The 19,929-nt window shown below is 33.5% G+C and overlaps 2 protein-coding genes across 2 annotated transcripts; one reads left to right on the top strand and one right to left on the bottom strand.

The window, feature by feature from the left end:
- Positions 1–340: 340 nt before the first annotated feature.
- On the bottom strand, positions 341–3,641 carry lin-52 (DREAM core complex component lin-52). Its single transcript, XM_073979494.1, has 4 exons — positions 3,528–3,641; positions 3,379–3,471; positions 714–818; positions 341–657 (listed from the first exon to the last, which is right to left on the bottom strand). Exons 1-4 carry the CDS (start codon positions 3,553–3,555, stop codon positions 512–514), a joined length of 372 nt encoding a protein of 123 aa, XP_073835595.1. The 5' UTR covers positions 3,556–3,641; the 3' UTR covers positions 341–511.
- A 4,341-nt stretch (positions 3,642–7,982) lies between these two features.
- On the top strand, positions 7,983–12,913 carry LOC141397736 (N-acylneuraminate-9-phosphatase). Its single transcript, XM_073974390.1, has 2 exons — positions 7,983–8,355; positions 11,479–12,913. Exons 1-2 carry the CDS (start codon positions 8,206–8,208, stop codon positions 12,334–12,336), a joined length of 1,008 nt encoding a protein of 335 aa, XP_073830491.1. The 5' UTR covers positions 7,983–8,205; the 3' UTR covers positions 12,337–12,913.
- The last annotated feature ends 7,016 nt before the right edge of the window (positions 12,914–19,929 follow it).

Genomic DNA, 19,929 nt, shown 5'->3' with positions numbered 1-19,929 from the left:
CATGATATGTATATTTCCCATAAACAACTTAGAAGGGAATACGTAGCCCTCTCCCATATCAATAAGGTCAGCCCGATTAATTTAAGTTCAATGATATAGGTGCTTTCTTTCCATTTGTATAGTTTGGCTGCAATACTTAGGAAATATCGCCTACATTACATTCATTTTTTACCAACATGATGTATGACATGGGAATCGAACCCGAGTCGTGTTATGATTGCACCATAGTAACGGAAGATCTATTTTGATTTATTTTACAAGATATCAATGATTTTTACGTTATACAATACGAGTTATTGGCCTTAAAGTATTGTACATAAACTGAAAATACCTGAGAACATAATGGTCCCCTACAAGATAACTGTCAACCACTTTTGAGTTCTTCTTCATTTATTGGTATTTTGATTGAAAATTTAACATATATGTACATACATATCTATATTTTATTTATAAAAAACTTCCTAGTTTCCTTTTACAAAAGTTATTTGATTGTGTGGTGTATGTAGTCATCTTAATTTTTCTTTTTTGCATTATTAAAAATTCCTAAATATTTTCCACGAGTCATTTCTTTGGCTTCACTAACACCCAACTGATATGCTTCATCATATATTTTTTTGATTTCCATTATTAAAGCATTTGGTGGCAATGTACTGAGTTCTGGAAGGATAAAAAGTTAGTCAAAACTTAATTTCACAAAATACCCAAACACTCACGTAACATTGCATTAGCATCCTCCTGAGATAGACCGCGAGACCACTCTGGCGCCGGTGTACGTATTGGTGTATCACTCATTGCAATGAAGTCTGTTATTCCTGGAACTTGGAGAATAATTTATGAACATGGATAACAATGTATGATTTGGAGATGAATTCCTATGGAGAGTATATAAAGCACCCAAAAAATGATTGATATAGGTCAAGTTTCTGATAATAATCACTTCATGGAGTTTTATCCACAAAACGAAATTTGATTTTCCTTAAAAACGGTTTACGTAAACGGTTTTGCTTCAGAGCCGTAACCAGGAAAGTTTTAAGAAGCGAATTAGTTTCATTTCATTATAATTTCTATGATCTTTATAATTTTATACGTATTAGTTTATACGGTTACTTAAAACTGGTTCAAAAACCGATTTTTTTCGAAATATGTATCTGTTTCAACAATTTAGATATGCAGATCTATTTCATAAAAAATTGCATATGTCTATATCACCAACAACTTATACATATCGAACATATATCGTCACCATAAATGCCCGAAGACGTAACCCACAAAACCAAAACTTTACAGGAGAAGCAAAAAACGCTATAAAAATAAAAACTGTTTTACAGAATATTAATCTTATGAAGGCGTGTATATGGGATATTATCGATCATATACGAAAGGGAATCAGTAGTGAAGCCAAAACTGCTGAATTGCTTAGTTTTGAGATTCTCATTTACAACAAATTCTGCAATGTTATCCCATTTTACGAAATTCCATTTCTTGAATAGGGTCGTTGTTTTTGAAAGTAGAAGATTGAAATTATGCCAGGGTATGTATTTTAGCTTTATGTATCAGATTAAGTCAAAAAACTAATTTCGATTTTTATGTCGGTTACGTCTTCGGGCATTTATGGTGACGATATGTAGATAAACAAAACATAGGTTTTCCTGAACAAGAAACGGGTAAAGTCAAAAAGCCAATTAAAACGTGAAAATATCGATTAAAAATCTGATCAATAATATTGTAAAATATCAGGAGTGCGATTCTCTAACACATTTTTTGAGTTACCGACAAAAATCGGTAAAATTAAAACGCAAAATTCTGAATGAAAAGTTCAAATACAAGTTTACAACATTCTTGCTATCGGTGGAATTTTACGACTACTTTTTATTCGTCGCTAACTTACCGAAAAACATAGGTAATTAACGAAATTATAAGCATTTTAATTTTACCGACAATTGTTGGTAACTCAAAAAATGTGTTAGAGAATCGCACTACTGGATGTTGAAAAAGCTCAACTCTTACAACAGTTTCAAAGAAAAAAAGAGGGCATGGATGGAATTTAGTAGAATTCGATTGTCTTGTAAACTCAAAAGAAAGCTACAGTAGCGCCACACAAAGACGTAAACCTATTTTCTCGAACATAATGGCTGACTTTCGTATCGTTAGTTGCTTTGTGTTTTGTAAACTTAGTTAAAATATTTCAGTTGCACACTCATGTATTGTATACAACAAAAGCAACAACTTGTTTGCTTTTTACCTGCGTTAAAAATACCTGTTTTTGATGATAAGAAACTCGTAGCTTCGTAGTTGTTAAGCACATCGGCGATAAGAAACATAATACATTGTATATTATTTGTGATTTGCAAAGCAATATACAATACGGAAGTCAGCCAATAGGGGGACAATCAAAAACTTCATCACGCCATAACCTGACTTGAAACTTGACCCATGATCGAAAAATTTTCTTTTGGGTTCTTTATATACTCACCAAGGGTTTTCACCTACAAAAGAAGTTTTCCATTGTCAAAAGTTAACATTTAAGTTACGTTTCTTTCCAGACAAATACATACAAACAATTAGAAATGGCGGATTTGTCAGAAAGAAAATAGGGAGCAAGTTGAATGTAGTGGCTGGATTTGAAACTTTTTTCACAAAAAGTTTTCAAAAATTAATTTTTTGTTGAAAATAGCCGGCCTTCGGCCGGGATTTAAGACTTTCTCCTATGGACAGATGCTAAACAGGGCTAACGCGATCAAATTTGTTTCAAAATTAATTTTTTTTGTCAAAAATCATATGATTTTTCGGAACTTTCGAAGCCTATATCTCAGGAAATACGGATTTCCCATGACTGATATACATATTGGCGTAATCAGCATTCCAAGACCTACCAGTGGACAAAATTTCAAAACTTTCTGAGTCCAGCCACTACATTCATCTTATGCCGAAAATAGGTATGTTCGTTTACTAAATAATTTGTACAAGTCCAGTAACTTCTTGTAAACGGCCAAAGTCTTTTGCATTGTACTGGAGAGTAAACGAACAACATCCAGTAACAATAGCCCTGTTCCTTTACGTTCAAGAATCTTCAAGTTTTACAACTTTTTACTCGAAAAGCGTTTCTTTACTTCAGACACAATACAATTCATATGGGAGCAGTTTTCAACTTTTACTACTTTTGCCGGTTTTACCATTTTCAGAAGTAAAGGAACAGACCAAATTTGTACAAATTTTGAGTAAACGAACACACATGTCTCTTTTTTGACAATGTCAGTGTTGCTACACATGTTTACTTTGTCTTTTTATGATGTTGTCAATATTTGCAATGTATATATTGCATTTATGGTGGAAGTTTTAACTTCCATGTAAAAATGTCATTGCTGATGCTGAACTTACTCTTTTCTGGCCACAAATCAGGTGAAGCTCGATCTAATTTTTCTAGGGATAAAAGGCCTCCTTCATCTTGCTCTTCGTCCTTTATCATGGAATCTTAGAATTATAATTTATTAATTTTTTATTAATTGTTTATACATTTTTTTGCTTACATTTTGTGCGCTCCCTTTTTGTTGACATTGCGTTCTCAAAACAACGTTGGGGAAGTTATCGATAAGTCACAGCAAATCCTGTTATCGTTTTGAAAATCGTTGCCACACAAAAACGATTGTGGACAATAACAATAGCTTTGTTCCAGAACCAGAAAGTCTTTACGACTTTTGCAACTTTTTGCAAAAAAAAACCTCTCTCGCATTCTAAAAAATATACATTTTTTCACTTCTCTATTTAACTTTTACCACATTTTTCCTAAAAATGCGTTCCCGCACACCAAAAAATTGCAAAATGTTCATTTCTCCTTAAACAAATGGTCTGTTCCAGTACTGCAAGAATCTACTAATTTTTACTATTTTTTTCGATAACATAAAGGAAAATATGTTATCGTAGTAAAAAATAGTAGCTTCTTGCAGGTTCTGGAACAGAGCAAAAATTTGCGCTGAATAGCGAGCAAAAATGTGCAACTTGAAAAATGTGTAAGTGATGCCAAGTTTGTTATTGAAGTTTTCATGTGGCTGTGTAACGCAACGCTCAACGCGCCCTATGTGCAGCGGCTTTTAGGATTCTATATCTTACGTTTCACTCGAATTAAAAATAACCCACACATCATAAAAATTCTGAAAAAAAAAACAATTCAACCACTTTGTCGAATATTACACCATGTTTTCATTTTAACTTGTCGGGTTAACATCCTTTATGAGTGTTTATAAGTATACGCAATGGACTTGACAATGAAAATTCGCCGGATTTACTAAGTATAGTTATATCCCAGCAAAAAAGTTTGGAAGTAGTGCAATGCAGAGTTGTGATTTCAATACATCTTTTGATGCAGTCCACACGGAGCTATGAAAATGCACTGCGCTCGATAAATTTTGGAAGCACTGGCTTAAAGATCCCTAGCCAAGCAAGCCAATTTGTTGATCCCTACAGTCGCAGTATTTTTTCTGAACACAAGAAAGAGTGTTAAAATTCTTTAAATTTGTTTTATATAAAAAATTAAAGCCCTCGGCACATACGATCCGTTGTGCGACGCGTTGCGCGTTGAAAACAACAACCACATGAAAAACGTGTAAGTGATGCCAAGTTTGGTTATGCATTTTTCATGTGGTTGTTGTAACGCGACGCTCCACGCGCCGTATGTGCCGCGGCCATAAGAAATACAAACTAAAGTTATGAACATTGCTGTAATTCACGAGACGCAAATTATTTTTGAAGTGGAGTTGGAGTTTTTTGGAAATCTGAACTGAAGTAGGAGGAAACATGAAAAACCATTTGGATGATGAAGCAATATCAATTTCGATGTCATAAAAAGCAGAGTAGAGGAAGTAAACCATGGATAGGCAATGTGCGCTTATACTATGTTTACATTTACGAAATCCACTCGATTTCAGCTGTCCATTGCTCGAACGTCAAATGAAATCGAATCGATTTCAGTTGAGTTTTCATTTGACGTATATTTATATTTCAATGCATTTTACATTGAAGTTTTCGCTCACTTGCTCTCAGTAAGCGCACATTGCCTATCCATGAAATGAACTTATGCTAGGTTTACATTGGTTTACATTTACGAAATCCACTCGATTTCAACGGTCAATTCCATTGCTCAAACGTCAAATGAAATCTCATCTGAAATCCATTGGATTTCATTTGACGTTTTACCAATAAAATTGACAGTTGAAATCGAGTGGATTTCGTAAAAATAAACCAAGCATTAGTTACGATCAAATTTAATGGAGAGTTTTTATAATTTGTGTTAATGTAATAAAAGCTCTGTTCCTTTCTTCAAGTTTTACCACCTTTTTCTCGAAAAGCGTTCCTTTACTTCAGATACCATACTATTCATATGGGAGCAGTTTACAACTTTTACTACTTTTGCCGGTTAATATTTTTGTTTTACACGAATAAGAAATGTATTTCCCTATGAAAAAAAAAATGGTCGATAAACAGAAGAAAACGTCGAAAGCTGACAAAACTAAATTAAAAACTGTGAAATAAAAGACGAAAATTGATTTTTTATGTTTCTTTTTGACATTGCTGCCAGATATAACATTTTTCCGTTCCTTTACTTTTCTGGTAAAAATGTTCATGAGAGAGCAATTTCGACGCTCTTCTCTTTTACCACCCTTACCATTAAAACGTAAAGGAACAAAACTACATGTAATTTGGAACATAATAATTTTATACACAATAGTGTTACGAATGTAACTGATAGGTTTAAGTTAGTTTAGTTTAATTTCCGTTAATTTAAAAATTTGAATTGTAACGTAAAGTTTTTATTACGCAGTTACTTTATTTAAGCAACAACAACCACCATGTAGAACTCTCTTCATCATTCTAGTCGTTACATTACCTTTTGTTATTGTTCTTTTGTTTGCTTTGCCATAGTCATGTAATTATTGTTTAGTTTGTCACCTCTTTATTTCTTTGCACTTGTTTGTTGTTGTTACGTCATTACTGTGCTTGTCGTCCAATTGTATTTCCCCATGTATGTATGTGAGTATGGTTGTTCGCTTAAGGGCTGTTTACACCATCTATCAATGTCATATGAGCTGCCATTTCTTTCACCCATTCGACATTCTCTATGTTTGTCAAAATTGACGTCATCCATACAATTTTCAATTTGTGCGTTCATACCTGCAAGTGTTATTTTCGTATGACATAACCTAAAAATATAAAAACAGCTGTTTTTGTCATTATTTACATTTATTGTTGAATTGCAATTTTGCGCAAATTTTAATTTTGGTTGAAGGAAACTGAATTGGTAGAATTGGTGTTTGGAGTTATAGAGGCATTCATGTTTTTGCCACCAAACAATCATTTCAAAGACTGCTTCTTTCGACCAATCGATCTGAAAATAACATTATAAACGCCATTTATTTACTTTACTGAATATTTAAATATACATACCTTTCCATTTTCTTTTTTAAAAGATTTTGTTTTTCATTTTTTGTTTGAGAATGTCAGAAAACAGCTGATAAATTTATGTTTACATACGAGAATGCCGTATCGAATAGAGCGCTCCCTAAATGAAAAAATTACATATGAGTTGCCAAATCATTTTGATAGATGAAAATTTTCATAGTGGTTACACTATATGTACAACATTCGCAGGTAGAAAATTTGGCATCTCATACGACATTGATAGATGGTGTAAACAACCCTTTAGTGCGAATGTGTGTCTGTGTGTTCGCTGCACAGATTCGAGGTGTTGCCATATGCTCTAGATATTTCTCGAACAGGGAGACTTTGGGATATAAATTACCAGGGAAATGGCAATGAAGGAGTAGTTGTGTTTTAAGCGTTGAACTGAACGGATCGGTTAAAGAAGTGCTGCGTGCTAACTAGAGACAAGCTGCGGCTTAGTAATTAAAGTCGGTTACGAATAAGTGTAATAAAGTAAATAAAGCATTGTAGAAACGTAATCTAAAACGAACCCTGTTTTATTTGGTACAAATCGTACTGGGAAATAAAACAACGTCTACACGGAGATTAGTTAAATCTAATTCCGTAACAATAGTAATTTAACTAATTTCATGAGAAATGTCAATTAACATAATTGAAAATTTATTGCGCTTTATTTCGTTCAAAGTGTGATGTTTCTCCTAAAAATAACGACAAATGTTAGAAAATTAGAATAATTTATGTACTTCTATTGGCAGTAGATTTTGAAATGACATGCATCCTCTTTAAAATTCTGTCATTCGACCGATATTCGGCGCTAAAATTTTGTATCGATAACTTTGATTTACAGAATAGCACTTTCGGTATTTCAACCGAACATTTTCGCTTATTAACGATATCGGTTCGGTAGTCTGTGTTTAGACACACAAATTTCTCGGGAAAGTAAATTGAGTTTTTGGGAGAGAGCGGAGAGGAAAGAGCTCCTCAATACTCTTTCCTATCCCCTATTGCATAAAAACTGAATTTACTTTCCCGAGAAATTTGTGTGTCTAAACACGGACGTAGAAGAAAAGTTACAGAATCCTACTACTGAAATCTAGTGGATTTCATTTACCTAAGTGTAAACGTATCCTAAATGGCAACTCTACAAGTAGGAGCGCATTTCATATTGGTTGGCGCTAAAAAAACTTTCTCTCGCTCTCACCCATGGCACAATTACCAGGTAGATGCATCAGCCGACAACTACAACAAAAACGAGTTCAGTACTGTGAAATGTCAAAAATGTTTTCCAAAAATAAAGCGATTCACACAATTTTTTCAACAAAATTTTGTTAGGCAGTTATTAATAAACACATTATTACAAAAATCCGCCAAAAATTCACAATTTTTCTTTTAAATTTTTGTTTTTTTAATTTTGTGTTTTCAAATACAACAACTTTTTTGACAGCTCACAGTACATCAGCTGGGCTGATGCGGGTACCTGTATGATTGTGCCATGCTCTCACCACAACATTTCTCCATATGTTCGTTTCTCGTTACAATTTCTTTTTATTCATTCTCATTTTTTCACTGCTCCGCTTCACACGCGCATCGCGGTTGTTTATTAAGTTTAGTAGTGAATTAGGAAAATATTAATACTTTTACATAACTTTAAAATAGAAAGTGTAAATAAATTTAAATTGCAAAAACCCCTGAACAAGTAACGTGTGAATATTATTTTTCTTTGTGTGGAAGTGTAAAAATAAATTTTAGTTTTATTTTTGGCAACAACTCATGGCCTCAACTAAGAAGCTGACAAACACCAACAATAGCCACAACAGCAACATTCACTATGATGAATTGACAGAAATAAAAGCAATTTTCTTTGATTTGGACAATACCTTAATACCAACCAGATCGGGAGATAGTAAAGCTTGTCGTGAAGTAAGTGGTGTTCTTAAAATATTGTCATGGAAAATTTCCACTCATGAAAGAAACAAAAATTTGCCCGTCTTGTGCTTGGGGGATTTTGCTTTTGTTTTCTGGTGAGCTTAAAATAAATTGTTTATATGGGGGGTTTTAAGTGTGGGGGGTATGTATGTGGTGTGTGGGGTTTACATGCGGTATGGGTGATTTACATGTGCAAACGAGAATGTCGTAATTGAATTGAGTTAAACAAATATTTGCAGACAAATTTTATTTTTATTGCAAAGGTTCGCTAAGTTATGACTTCGTTACGATTCGTTTAATATTCTTCTTTCTGTTGATGATGCATATTTTGAATGGAGGAAAAAAACACGAAAACGTCAACATGCGATAATGCCCATTTATGCATGTTGATAACAATTTAACCAATGAACTTGAAAGTGGTGTGACTCTATAGTTGATAGCTATACAGAAGGTACCGTTAGAGTCCTGACAGTCCCTGCTCTTCACAAAAGCACAGAATTGGGCATTTCATTGTAGAAAATTTGAGAAAAATTTATTTTTTTGAGAAAAAATGTATTTTCAAGGATGTTTTGGGCTATAGCCCAGGATCTAAAAATGATACGCGTATGCAGAAGGTACCGTTAGAGTCCTGACAGTCCCTGCTCTTCACAAATGCAAAGAATTGGGCATTTCATTGTAGAAAATTTGAGAAAAAATTATTTTTTTGAGAAAAAATGTATTTTCAAGGATGTTTTGGGCTATAGCCCAGGATCTAAAAATGATACGCGTATACAGAAGGTACCGTTAGAGTCCTGACAGTCCCTGCTCTTCATAAATGCATTATCATTTTTAGATCCTGGGCTATAGCCCAAAACATCCTTGAAAATACATTTTTCCTCAAAAAAATAAATTTTTCTCAAATTTTCTACAATGAAACGCCCAATTCTGTGCATTTATGAAGAGCAGGGACTGTCAGGACTCTAACGGTACCTTCTGTATACGCGTATCATTTTTAGATCCTGGGCTATAGCCCAAAACATCCTTGAAAATACATTTTTCCTCAAAAAAATAAATTTTTCTCAAATTTTCTACAATGAAATGCCCAATTCTGTGCATTTATGAAGAGCAGGGACTGTCAGGACTCTAACGGTACCTTCTGTATACGCGTATCATTTTTAGATCCTGGGCTGTAGCCCAAAACATCCTTGAAAATACATTTTTTCTCAAAAAAAATAAATTTTTCTCAAATTTTCTACAATGAAATGCTCAATTCTGTGCTTTTATGAAGAGCAGGGACTGTCAGGACTCTAACGGTACCTTCTGTATACGCGTATCATTTTTAGATCCTGGGCTATAGCCCAAAACATCCTTGAAAATACATTTTTCCTCAAAAAAATAAATTTTTCTCAAATTTTCTACAATGAAATGCCCAATTCTGTGCATTTATGAAGAGCAGGGACTGTCAGGACTCTAACGGTACCTTCTGTATACGCGTATCATTTTTAGATCCTGCGCTATAGCCCAAAACATCCTTGAAAATACATTTTTCCTCAAAAAAATAAATTTTTCTCAAATTTTCTACAATGAAATGCCCAATTCTGTGCATTTATGAAGAGCAGGGACTGTCAGGACTCTAACGGTACCTTCTGTATACGCGTATCATTTTTAGATCCTGGGCTATAGCCCAAAACATCCTTGAAAATACATTTTTCCTCAAAAAAATAAATTTTTCTCAAATTTTCTACAATGAAATGCCCAATTCTGTGCATTTATGAAGAGCAGGGACTGTCAGGACTCTAACGGTACCTTCTGTATACGCGTATCATTTTTAGATCCTGGGCTATAGCCCAAAACATCCTTGAAAATACATTTTTTCTCAAAAAAATAAATATTTCTCATATTTTCTACAATGAAATGATCAGGCCATTTAATTTGTTTAATTTCGGCACCTTTAGCTGTCCAACGCTACTTTCCGTGTGCGCGTATCTTTTCTAGATCCTGAGCAATAGTCTAAAACAACTATCCTTCAAAATCATTTAGTCAAAAACGTTTTTAGCCTCGAACAAAACTGTCATATAACTGTTATACATGAGAAATGTGTCTTTGCTAAGTGTAGTGGTGTTAGTGGTGGTGGTTTTTCAAAAACGTTTTTATCTTCACGCACATAAAAATATACATATTTGTTCAAAACCTTTCCTTCCGGAATGCCCCTTAAAAAAAGGACAGCGTGGTACGTTGCTAATAATCCATGAAGATGTCGCACAACCTGCAACACATGCATATTCAATGCAGTAGCAGGGTCCTCAGTAAATAACTTAAGATTTTGCTTCAGTTGAAGCTAAGGAAACAATATCAAGTGTGCATAGATCGCAACCTGCACATACAGCTTCAGTTGAAGCTGCAGGAGGATTCTCATCACCAAACCTCTTGCATGCACCTTCCTTTGAAACTGTAGCAGGCCCCTCAATAAATAACATAGACTCTGCTTCAATGGAAGCATCCGAAATAATATTAAGTATGCGTACATTGCAACCTGCACATACAGCTTCAGTTGAAGCTGCAGCAAGGTTACCTAATCTATTACAAGATGAAGGTGAAATAGGCATTCTTCAAGATTTAACGCCCCAATCATAAATTCTCCACAATCTGTAGCTTCAGTTGATGCTAATGTTGAAGAGCATCCAATGTCTTTTTTTAGCCCCACAATCCTCCTTTGTTCCTCACATCTATATGAATATTGCAATACAAAGTACATTTCCAAAATGTCATTTTGGTTACGACCCTGAAATAGGAACCGTCGATAAAGACTTTTTGGTGGAAAACCCAGATCGTCAAATATGTACATTACTTCTAGATGAGGTACGTGTATCGCATAATGGAAAAAGTACCGAAGCGTATGTTTACTTGTTGAAGCCTATGTGAACAATTGATGCACGCCTTCTGTACGTAAAACATTCTTAATGTTTGAAGGCCTCTTAACAGGGGTACCTGTCGGATCAACGTTAATGTTGTTTTTGGGCCTACCTTTTTCTGCTTTGTTTAAAAATTGGGTTAATTACTGCCTTTTGGGTCTAAAAAAATCTTTTAAAAAATCTATAAATTTTAAGAAAATTCTAATTGTTCTTCTTCCTCTTCCAGGTATCAGAAATACTTCAACGTCAATATGGTTTCACAAAAGATGAGGCTAACTATAGTACACAGAATTTTTTGAAATCATTTCGTCGCTGCCCAGACAACTGTCAAACATCATTGGATATATGGCGCACCCATTTATGGCATGAGGCGCTACCACCAAAGTATAAACAATTAGCCACTACCATATATCCCATATGGCTGAGTCTGCGTTATCGTTATCTTGCCATACCCAAAGAATATGTCCAGCTTTTGAAACATTTGCGTAAACATTATCTGCTTGCTCTGATAACAAATGGTCCCTCCAATGCCCAGTGGGAAAAAGTGCGACAACTAAATGTTCGACAATATTTTGATTGTCTTTTGGTCTCGGGTGATTTACCATGGGAGAAACCAAATCCAAATATTTTCTATTCGGCATGTAAATATTTAAATGTTCAACCGCAACAATGTTGCATGGTTGGCGATAAACTGGAAAGTGATATAAAAGGTGGAAACTTAGCTGGTCTAAGTGCAACATTTTGGATACCCCTTTCTTTAGACGAAATTGAAAAGTTACTGCGTAATACAAGTGAGGAATATGCTGCGGAGCATAAACCTACATTTATTTTAAGAAATCTACTGGAATTTTATGATTATTTTAATGTAACAAAAGATAAAGAAGAAGAACAATATGAAGAAAGAAAGGTGGAGGAGGAGAAACACAATGAACTATTACTACTAGAACAGAAACAAGTACCTGAGTATAAAAAATGCCAAAGCAAGAATATTGTTTATTGCCGAGGTCGTTCTTCATCACCAGCAACACAACCACCCATTGAATTTTTAACTAGCGAAAGTGATAATAGCTCAGATAGTATATAAACTATATACATCATACATAAATATATTAATTTAGTATAGTATTATATTGAAGAAATGAAAAATTTACAATAAGTTACAAGCTACTAATAATGATGATAATGATTTTGCAAATCACACATACATGAACACTCTATTGTGAAACTACTACATAAGAGAACAAATATCACATTATAAAAAGAACATGGCAAACAAATGGTACAACAATAACATCTATCAATGTTCATATTCTCATTTAAATTTGTTTATTTATGTTTTTATACACACCTTTACTCATTACATATATTCAATTCGCCTTTACTATAAGTAAATACACAATGCAACATACATATATTGTAATGTTTTATATACACATCATACGATTTTATGAAAGCGAATGTGTTTTTTATTTGAAGTATTCTCGCTAATGACAACTGATGAAACAAAGATTTTATATATTCCTATGAACACTATTTTATGTTGTACAAATTTTTTTCTGCAATTTTACAATATTTTTTTGCATTTTCGATGAACAATTTTTAGTGTATAAGTTTTAAGTTTAAAATATGAGAGAGGAAATATATTTCAAATACAAAAATAATTAACTTGTTCTTTTAATTTTTGTGTATTTTCTACAGATTTTTGTATGGATCTAAAGAAAGCGTAAATGAGGAGCTTTAAATATTTGTTTTTTACCCCCAGTTTTTGTAACTTATTTTTGTTCGTTCGTCTATATTCGTAATAATTTAGGCATTCATAGCTCAGCCCCCAGATGACATACACATCTAATTTTTCGTATACCTGTTCCATATATCGTTAAGGATTCCTCATTTAAAAATCAGCGCTCTACATTTCCGCTAAAGCGAGTAAATCGATCTACAAAATTTGACAATTCGTGTAAGAATAAATTTTTTACAAAAACTGGGGGTTAATAGAACGAAGGAGAACTGTAGTGCGATTCTGTAACTTTTTTTAATAACGAACCGACATCGGTAGTTAACGAAAATATTCGGTTGAGTTAACGAATGTGCTATTCTGTAACTTTATGTTAACGATTGTAGAAATCGTTAGCACATACCGACGAAAATCGATAGAAAGAGGAATTGTCAAATATTATATTTTAATATTTGTTAATGTATTTTTAATTTGAAAATATAGTTTTTCGTAACTACCGAAGTTAAAACGCGTAAAGGACGAAAAATATCTGTTTTTTGAAAGGAATGTGCCTACAATAAGGGACTGCGAGTGTCCCAACAATGTGTAACCCAAGGGTAACATTAAGTTCCAAAAGTCAAGTTTATATGTATGCATGTAAGTACTTCAAGGAGGTAAAAGACCAATGCAAACATTTCATAGATTTTGGTGGTTTTATTCCAGAAAATTAATAAACATGTCTCCACGTAATGTATCCACAAGGCAAAACATAGAATATCTCCAGTTTATGTGTTTGAAGTGGACAGGACCTTGTCTTATAGACCAAAAATGTGCCTGCAATCTAAGGAACAGAAGCTGCAGTATATATGTTTTCCATACAATTATATGTTCAATGCACTACTGGCAAAAGTATTTAATAAATGTATGTAATCAAGGTCATTCAAGACAGTGAATTGCATTTCTATGCAGAAATATGTGTGTGTGATTTAACAATTATAAATGTCATAAAATCCGCTGTTGTATTTTCGTTGATACAGGTTACCGTCATTTGAGATTATATATTCACATATTCAATTATTTCTTTAAATAGAATCTCTCATAGCCGTGGGTAAGAAAAGTTCGGAAATCCGATTTTATAATCCATTTTTAACAATTTGATTGTTACTGATTTTGAGCTTAAATCAATAAGATTACCACAGAAAGAAGTAGATTATAGGAATACTATACAATTCTGGCCTCAATACGGGAAAAGTTCGGAAATCCGATTTTATAATCCATTTTTAACAATTTGGTTGTTACTGATTTTGAGCTTAAATCAATAAGGGCCAAAGGACCTATGCCAATGGTCTTACATAACAGTACCACACTTGAGTTTTTTTTTTTTTTTTTTTTTTTGAATTAGCTAAATGGAAAAACACTTTAGTAAATAAACAAAGAAAGCGCAGCCTTCATATGTAGGGTAGCATGGGGCAGCTTCGCCACACTTGCGCCTTCACCAGCGCCGATTTAATTGATGCTACACAAATATCGTCCAAGGGAATGAAAAGATCTACAACTTTCTCCTTGGTGATCTTTATGCAGCTTCAATAAAATCGGCGCTGGCAAAATCACAACAGTGGCGAAGCGGAACCATGTTATGACGATTTTTCTCAATAAGGCGGAATTTACCTTGTGTACCGTCCTTATTAACTTAACATATGTTCATAAAAAACGCCGTTGTTAACAGAAATCAACAAAATATTGCAATAATGTACTGTCGTTAAGACTTAACAACTACTTTTTTTTTGGTTGTTAACTCAACAATAATTTTCGGTAATTAACGACAAAATTTACCGACAAAAATCGTTAAAATTGGTTACAGAATAGCATTTACCGAAAATGATCGTTAACTACCGACATTCGTCGTTAATTCTGTCGTTAAGGAGTTACAGAATCGCACTACTGTAGTGGGATTCTCTAACGCATTTTTGGGTTGTCGACAAAAATCGTTAAAATTAAAATGCGTATAATTTCGGTAATTAACGATATCATTCGGTAAGTTAGCCATCAATAGAAAGTAGTCGCAAAGTTCTACCGATAGCAACAGCGATGTCAACTTTTATTTGAACTTTTCATTCATAATTTTGCGTTTTAATTTGACCGATTTTTGTTGGTAACCAAAAAATGCCCTAGAGAATCCCACTACTGGTGTGTTTTTTCTAAAAGACTTTTACTAGGCGTTTACACCAGACAGTTTGTCTTCAAATACAACTCTGATTTACCAACACATACATACATTTGTCGTTTGTCTCTCAGCTGTCCATCATTTTTTCACAGACAGTAAGGAAGACAATTTTTTGGCATTTTTGTAAAAATAAGTGAGATAATTATTGAAATGTGTTGAAAACAAAAGAGCATGAACAAAAACAAAATATGAGAACGGAAAACAAAAATAAATCGATGATTTTCATTCAAAATTTTACAACTGTTTTTGCAGTTGTCTGGACGCCTACGTCACACAGGCAAGTTGTGAGATTTTGACAATCAATACATGAAGTCAACTGTCCTGTCATTTGTAAACGCAGGGTTACTTGGCGTTTACAGAAGACAGACTGTCTGCAAATACAACTCTGATTTACTAATACATACAAACATTTGTCGGCTGTCTCCCAGCTGTCCATAATTTTTTCACAGACAGTAGGGTTAACAAATTTTTGACATTTTTGTGAAAAAGAAGTGAGATGATAATTTAAATGTGTTGAAAACAAAAGAATTGGTACAAAAACAAAATATGTGAACGGAAAACAAAAAAAATCTATGATTTTCATTCATAATTTTACAACTGTTTTTGCAGTTGTCTGGACGACTACGTCACAGAGGCAAGTTTTGGGTTTTTGACAATCAATACCTGAAGTCAACTGTCCTGTCTTTTGTAAACGTAGGGTTAGGCCATGTTTATATTATAGCATTTTGCAGTGTTAACCTTCTTAATGGGGATTTATTTGACGTAAACTCAAAGGAATTGACATTTGAAACCCAGTGGGTTTGTTAAATCCGGTTATATAAAAGTACTATTAAAGGTGTATTCTATTTTTAAGGCTTGAAGGCCACTTAAAGGGACCTTCTACACATATGGGACTTTTTAAAGGGAAAATCCATGGTACAATGCATAAGGTGAAGCGTTAAGACCAGCTGATTTCACACAATATGCAAATTCATTGTTTTGGTGAACGTAATACTATGTTTACATTTACGAAATCCACTCGATTTCAACTGTCAATTCCATTGCCCAAACGTCAAATGAAATCCACTCGATTTCAGATGAGTTTTCATTTGACGTATACACAAAGGAATTGACAGTTGAAATCGAGTGGATTTCGTAAATGTAAACATAGTATAAGAGGTAGTTTACACTATCTATCAATGTCATATGACACGAAATAAAAACATTCCATATCTAGCCACGCAGGCAATGTGGTGACGTAATTTATTACAAATTTGCTGGTGTGGACGCACAAAGTAAATGGCGTAAGGAAAATCCCCGATATTGCACATATTAGCGACTATATAATGATGGAAAATTTTATGTCATATGCCATTTACATATAGTGTAAACTATCCCTAATGCCAAGTTTACACTTGCGCTCCAAAATCCATTGGATTTCACGAAATCCTGAAATACACCCCGGTGTTTACACTTATTTTTTGTTGATTTCAAACATATGACAATGATCAAGGTAGATGCATATGCGCAGCTGATTGAACATGAATTTTCAAGACAAGTTGTTGTAAATTGAATTAAAGATCAAAAATATTCGACAATACAGAACTTTACAACTTTATTTAGAAAATTATCGTAAAATTATCTATATATCATATCAATTGTGTATAGTACCAAAAAATAAAAAAATAAATAATGATTTTATAGTTGAGACATCATAATAATAAATTTTGATAGATAAAAGTTGTGCTCAGACCTACAAAATATTAGTACATGCAGTAGTTGTCCCGTTTAGTACTAAAAATGAGTTCCCGTATTCCGAAATCTAGCAAGACATGCACTTCTCTTTAAACAAAAATAGCGCCGAATAACACCCTCTTCTCCTGTTTTCTGCCATACAATTTTGGCCTATCAGAAACTAGCAGCAAGCATGTTCATATGTTCATTGGTATCTAATATTATAGCTGATACGTGATTTTGACATTTTTGCTGGAGTTTTTGCAATTTCCGTCATTTCGCGTTTCCGTATTTTTAGGAAATTTGTATAGGGGAGACATTATTTTACAATTAGATCCATTTTCTAAAATTACCATTAAAAAAATAGCATTGTAAGAAAGTTTTTTAATATTTTTGACGTTGTTTACAAATTTTGATACTAAAATTTGTTGTTTTAGCAATTCGCACATCTACCTTGTTTATTGTGATACGTGAAAAGTGTTGCAACTTTTGGTACTTTTTTAGGCAAAAGCAAGGTTGTATATCATGTGTACTGTGATTTCGATGTTGATTTCGCTGAAATCACGAAATAAGATGATTTCATTTTTGTATGCGAAATCATGATAAATTTTGCATGATTCCGCGCGAAATCACGAAACGCCTTCGAAATCACGAAAAGACGCCGAATGTAAACCAAACATAAGCATGGTAACATAAGTCGATGGTCAGACTAGCAAGGTTTCTTGAAACCAATTTCGTTAAAGTTTCTTTTCAAGTTTCGTTAGTGTCCACACACGTTAACGTGAAATTTAAGATTTTTGCGTGTCCTCTTTATTTTACCATTCGCGTTTGTTGTGTTTCTCATACCAACAAAAACAAAAAAAAACATAAATAAACTAAAAACAACACAAAATAAATAACATTAATAATTAAATTAATATTAATAGTTAAATGTTCACTATTTCATTAAATAAATGTTTTTATTAAATCTTCTATGCTTGTTTTGTTGTTAACGTTTGCTTGAGAAAATAAAAATGAAAGAAAAAAAACGTCCAACGAATAATAAGAAGAGGCAACACAACATACACAGAAAACCATGTACATGGGTTTCACTACTTCATACCCCTCGTCTATAAACTTGACGTCGCCATGTTGAAATCGTGCTAGTCTGACCATCGACTAATGGATTAATTCTAAACATGGATGGGGAAAGACTATCGCCGTTGAAATGGTTTATCAGGAACAAATGTTTATTGAAGGTTTAAATAAAGAATTGAATGATGAAAAAGAATGGATCCTCTGAATTCTGATGTCATGTAACATTAAGAATTTTGAGATTTTGGATACGATACTATGGACAACAATGATAACTCCCAAGAAGATGCTCCTGAAAACATTATTCGTAAGCTGAATCTTGGAAGCCATGGCTTAGAAAAACTGCCAAAAATGGTATTAACATATGTAATTATATCCTTTTTATATTCCCTTCTCGCAAATATTTACATATACTTCATTATCGTTACAGACTTGGATTGGTGATCCTTCTTTATTTAAATTGTGTTATTGGCAGTGAATTACGTTATCTTGTTGGATTTTTTCAACGTTGCAATAATTTTTGACATTTAACATCATAAAATCCATGTTTAAATAATAAATATATGTTTTGTTGCAATAATCCTGAGAAATTGCAGAATACCACAAACGTTCGTGTTTTTCATTGGAGACATAGGCATGTTCTGGCATTCACCTCTGCACCTCACGTGTATCGAACACACCTAAAGCTGTTCTGCCTAGTTGGGGTGTATTCTTCACACTGTAATTTTGATGGCGAGAGCTGAGTGAATCCTTATTTTTTAAAGAAACTAATTGAAATTTTCTACAAAAAACTGCATAGGACTAAAATCAAATGTGTTTTCTATTAGCATTTAAAAAAATATATATGTAATTTTCTTGACAAAATATGACTTAAAAATGTATTTTTTCCTAAAGTACCAAATTCAACATGTACGCGCTCTTGTAGAAGTTCGTTTCTTTGTTTTCGTCTGCTTTGTAAACAATCAAAAGAACAAAGCGTTCATACACACACACGCATGTGTATTCGTTGATGCGCCAACACAGACTGATATTTTTCTCATTATTTGGTCTGTTCCTTTACTTTCGAAAGTGGTAAAACCGGCAAAAGTAGCAAAAGTTGTAAACTGCTTTCATATGAATTGTATGGTGTCTGAAGTAAAGGAACGCTTTTCGAGTAAAAAGTGGTAAAACTTGAAGATTCTTGCACGTAAAGGAACAGAGCTATTATTGATAAAGTTTGAAAGCTCTAATAAAGCTTTCCAAAGTTCTTTCGTGAAATATAAAAGCTCTTTTCACGTGAAATACAGAACATCAATTGCTTTCACAGGTGAAGTGCATGTGTGATGTGAAATGGATACACGGTGAATTCCAGAACATGCCCGATAGTGAAGTATTACACTACCTCTGAACTAATATATATATATATATATATATATATATATATATATATATATATATATATATATATATATTTATGTTTTGAGTTTCATAAAGATCCGAGAAATGGCTCTAAACAGCACTAGTGCAACAAATATTAAAATTGTGTGGAAGGTTCCGATATACTCTGGAAGGAATGTTACGAAGTTTAGACCCAATCGGTTGCTCCCTGCCAGAGTTATCGTGTGCATTTTGACGAAAATTGTTAAGCTTTTGTGGGGGAGGTAATGGAAGGAGGTATCGGTGTGGCCTATCGTCGAACTTGATCTAAGTTTGGACAAAATATTACGATACCCAAAATTTCGTGCCCGATAATATAATATTTACTATATAAATACCATCGAAATGTGATTGAACGCTGACTTTCTTTGTGGAGACAAACAATTGCACGTGTATCACATTTTAATATAAGTATGTACCACATTTCGCGAAAACCGGCTAATATTTCTTAACCATTGTTCCTTTTTAAAACAATATATACCAACATGCGTGGTGTTTTTCTCCCTGAACCAACAGATGCCATATTGACTGGGTGT

This window comes from Musca autumnalis, unplaced genomic scaffold, assembly GCF_047663935.1.
Source record: "Musca autumnalis isolate F117 unplaced genomic scaffold, ASM4766393v1 scaffold_3, whole genome shotgun sequence".
Lineage (NCBI taxonomy): Eukaryota > Metazoa > Arthropoda > Insecta > Diptera > Muscidae > Musca > Musca autumnalis.
The sequence above is the reverse complement of the archived record's forward strand: the minus strand, read 5'-3'. Positions and strand labels throughout refer to the sequence as shown.